This window comes from Sinocyclocheilus anshuiensis, unplaced genomic scaffold, assembly GCF_001515605.1.
Source record: "Sinocyclocheilus anshuiensis isolate Anshui unplaced genomic scaffold, SAMN03320099.WGS_v1.1 scaffold861, whole genome shotgun sequence".
In the NCBI taxonomy this organism is placed as follows: Eukaryota; Metazoa; Chordata; class Actinopteri; order Cypriniformes; family Cyprinidae; genus Sinocyclocheilus; species Sinocyclocheilus anshuiensis.
In genome coordinates, this window is record NW_015554217.1 from 127,262 (window position 1) to 130,388 (window position 3,127).

General features: G+C 38.0%; 1 protein-coding gene across 2 annotated transcripts in view; it reads left to right on the forward strand.

Annotated features, from left to right (window-relative positions):
- Nucleotides 1-1,112: 1,112 nt before the first annotated feature.
- LOC107671140 (monoacylglycerol lipase ABHD12-like) overlaps nucleotides 1,113-3,127 on the forward strand; it is a 22,576-nt gene continuing 20,561 nt past the window's right edge. The window contains exons 1-2 of one of the 2 annotated variants that reach the window (XM_016463998.1): nucleotides 1,113-1,174; nucleotides 2,145-2,298. In XM_016463998.1, the coding sequence (XP_016319484.1) occupies nucleotides 2,147-2,298 (152 nt within the window). In that variant the 5' untranslated portion in view covers nucleotides 1,113-1,174; nucleotides 2,145-2,146. Of the gene's footprint in view, nucleotides 1,175-1,720; nucleotides 2,299-3,127 lie in introns of those variants that run through there. The other variant, XM_016463997.1, reaches the window with a different exon arrangement.

Consider the following 3,127-nt stretch of genomic DNA (forward strand, 5'->3'; position numbering starts at 1 on the left):
CTCAATAGTTACAGCAATGAAAGCCATCTGTCTTGACAGATACAGAGAAATTTGAGGGTGATCAGGCCTCAAAACCTCTTAGTAAAGTATGTTGCCAAGTTAAAAATGTTCTCAATATAAAACATTTTACATGAATTCAAAACAACAATATTAACAGAAACATGGATAGAAAACATACACGAATGAATAAAAAGGAAAATTAATAAAATAAAATAAAAAGGAAAAAAATGCCACAATTTCAGCATTGACCTGCCAGTCAAAACGGATCATTTTAGCCACGGAACTTAGACATACATGGTTAATAAACACAAAAAATACATACTTCATGTTACACAACCTCTATTAGTGTTTCAGTAAGATTAAACTGTATTTTTAACAAAAAAAAAAACACATATTAAATCACAAGAAACGAACTAATTTGAAACTTTTTAACTCCAGCTCCAGCAGAACTCACCTTTCCCCAGCCGCGCTTACCGCGAACTGAAGGAAAGCAACCGGAACCTTCATTCTTAAAGGGGCCACGTACTATATTTAACAATTACAACAAATACTGAAAAATGAACATATAAGTCCAGTAGCTAGATGTTGTGACTTGGACACCTCACCTCTCCAAGAAATCTTGAAGGACCTATCTGAGATATAAGACTCAAACCACTGGAGTGTGGTTCCTGAGATACAACATGGGTAGAACATTTTCCGTTTTTTTTTTTTTAATCAATAACTTTATTTTTTAGTGTCATAATAAATACATTAAATAAGGTTAGAGGGGGGTTAAATGCCCATCTAAATAATAAAATATTTCGAATAATGTGTTTTCTTTGACATAGAATTAGCCAAAATATCTAATTTAGTAATCTTCATATACACCATCATTCATTTGAAAAAAATTGACACTATTTTAATGACAGTGGAAACAAAGAGCTTGCATGCTCCTTCCGCTGCATTAATTGTTGGGTTAATGGTCACGTGAGAGGAAACTCGCTGGAAAAACGTAGACTAGTCCACGCGTCATGTCAAAACAACACCTCTACAATAAAATCTCATCAGAATGAACAGGCTGGGTTTTATGATTCATAAAATGAATAGCTTCATATGCATGGACTCGGATACTTTTTTGGCATAATGTATTTGATCATCGTGCTGTCACGTTGACGCAAACGAGGCTGTTTTGGACGTAATTCTTCTCTGCATTTATATTTCAAAATTTTAAAATACAGTTTATTGAATCCTGTCGTAGTTTGACATGCACAGTATGTGTTTGATTATTTTGATATGGACGAGGGTGCGATGGTTTTGCTACTCGATATTTAAACTATCACACGCTACACCATGTTATTATATTCTTGGCGCATCTGCTAAATTACACCGAAACAGACGAAATCTAAGACTTATTTGTTAAAAACGTGGCAAGACCACTTATTGTCTATAATTACACTGATGCTGTCATGTTTTAAGTCACACAGTGTAGCGGGTTGAGCAGGTTTGGTCTGTACGGGAGTCTTTGTAGGACAAATTTGATGTTGCCATATATGTTCAGTTCATATGTTTAAATAAATCACTCTATTTGCTTTGTAATGTAACATTTCCACGTGGAAAAAAAGCGAGCAGTTCCCTCTGGCGCTAATCTTCAAGCAGTAAGTCATGCTGCATACTTACACAGATGTAAGAAAAAAATATACAAGATTACAAAGAAGGACATTCCAATAATATCTCGGACATTCCGCTGATCTGGCAACCGTACACTACACTGAACGAGAGAGGGCGCTACGACTCTGTGTGATTGGCCGTTGGCGGAACAGAGCGGTGTGTGATTGGCTGTTGCAGCGTCGGAGTGGGCTGAGTTCTGTGTGTGATTGGTTGAGCGCAGGGACGGAGGGGGAAAGGCTGAGCTGATCAGCTGGTCTCTGCAGATATCTGACTCCTGCAAAACAATGTAACGTCAGGGAGAAAAAGTGCTCAATGTCACAATCGCCGGGAGGAGAAACGCCGGATCACACACACCGCCGCGGAGCAACCGGATCCAGCACGGCTGAAAGATTTTTTCATCAGCACTACCGCCTGATTGAGAGAGGATACGCGCGGGACTGCGGTATAATCTCTCCAGTCTCATCTGTGTGTGTTTACCTTTGCTGTTTCACTTTCAGTGATGCGAAAGCGAAAAACCAGCGCAGACCATGACAGCTCGTTCACGGGTACACTACTGGAAGGCAGCTCCGATCTAAAGCAGTGCCACAAAAAGACAGACGCTGCTTCTGATCCAGGAGGTTCGGGGACAGCGATGGGGAGACGCTACAGGAGGTGAGACTGACAGCTGCTGTTGCACATGTGCCACTGATGTACGCTGCCTCTAAATCTGTTTTTACCAGTGTATGTTTCTGGAAAGCTTGCTCAACACTTTTTTCAACCTATACAGACCCCAGTATTAAAAACAATCTGACCGTGTTGTAACTTTTATTAGTAGTTCTGCATTAGTTCAAATTGGTTAATAGTTAAAAATGGCAGGAAACTGTTTTACCTACAAATTAGCTGATGTATATCTTCTCCACTGGCTCCTGGTTAAAAACCCTGGCTCTGTGTTGATTTTAAGTTATGAATCATCTTATGTATTTTCAGCACCAACGTTCCGTTTGATGCTTGTTAATATGATCATATTACATGCACTATTGTCATTCCACTCAAATCTTAGTTGGCATTAAGCCACATTATTATTCTCTATGATTGAATCACAGTCCCACGTGACTCTCTTGAGACTCTAAACAGTATTTAGGCTGTCCTGCCACAAAACTAGATCAGCAACTTCTGGGTGGGGTGTGAAGTGATTGTTTCTTAAGTATGGCAGTGTTATGGCAGATGCTTGCTTGTAAGTCTGAGATATTTGTTCAAAACTACTATTGTGTTTAAAAACTATGTGAAGACAAAATAAGGTTTTTGTGGCTTTTAGTCAACATCTTTTAGCTTTAAGGTCTGTATGCTGTATGCTAGAGTACTCCTAAAAGTTAAGAAAATACAGATTATTTATGTATTAAATATTATTTATGTATTTATTTATATTTTATTATTAGAGACTATGTTTTATACACACACACACACACACACACATATATATATATATATATATATATATATA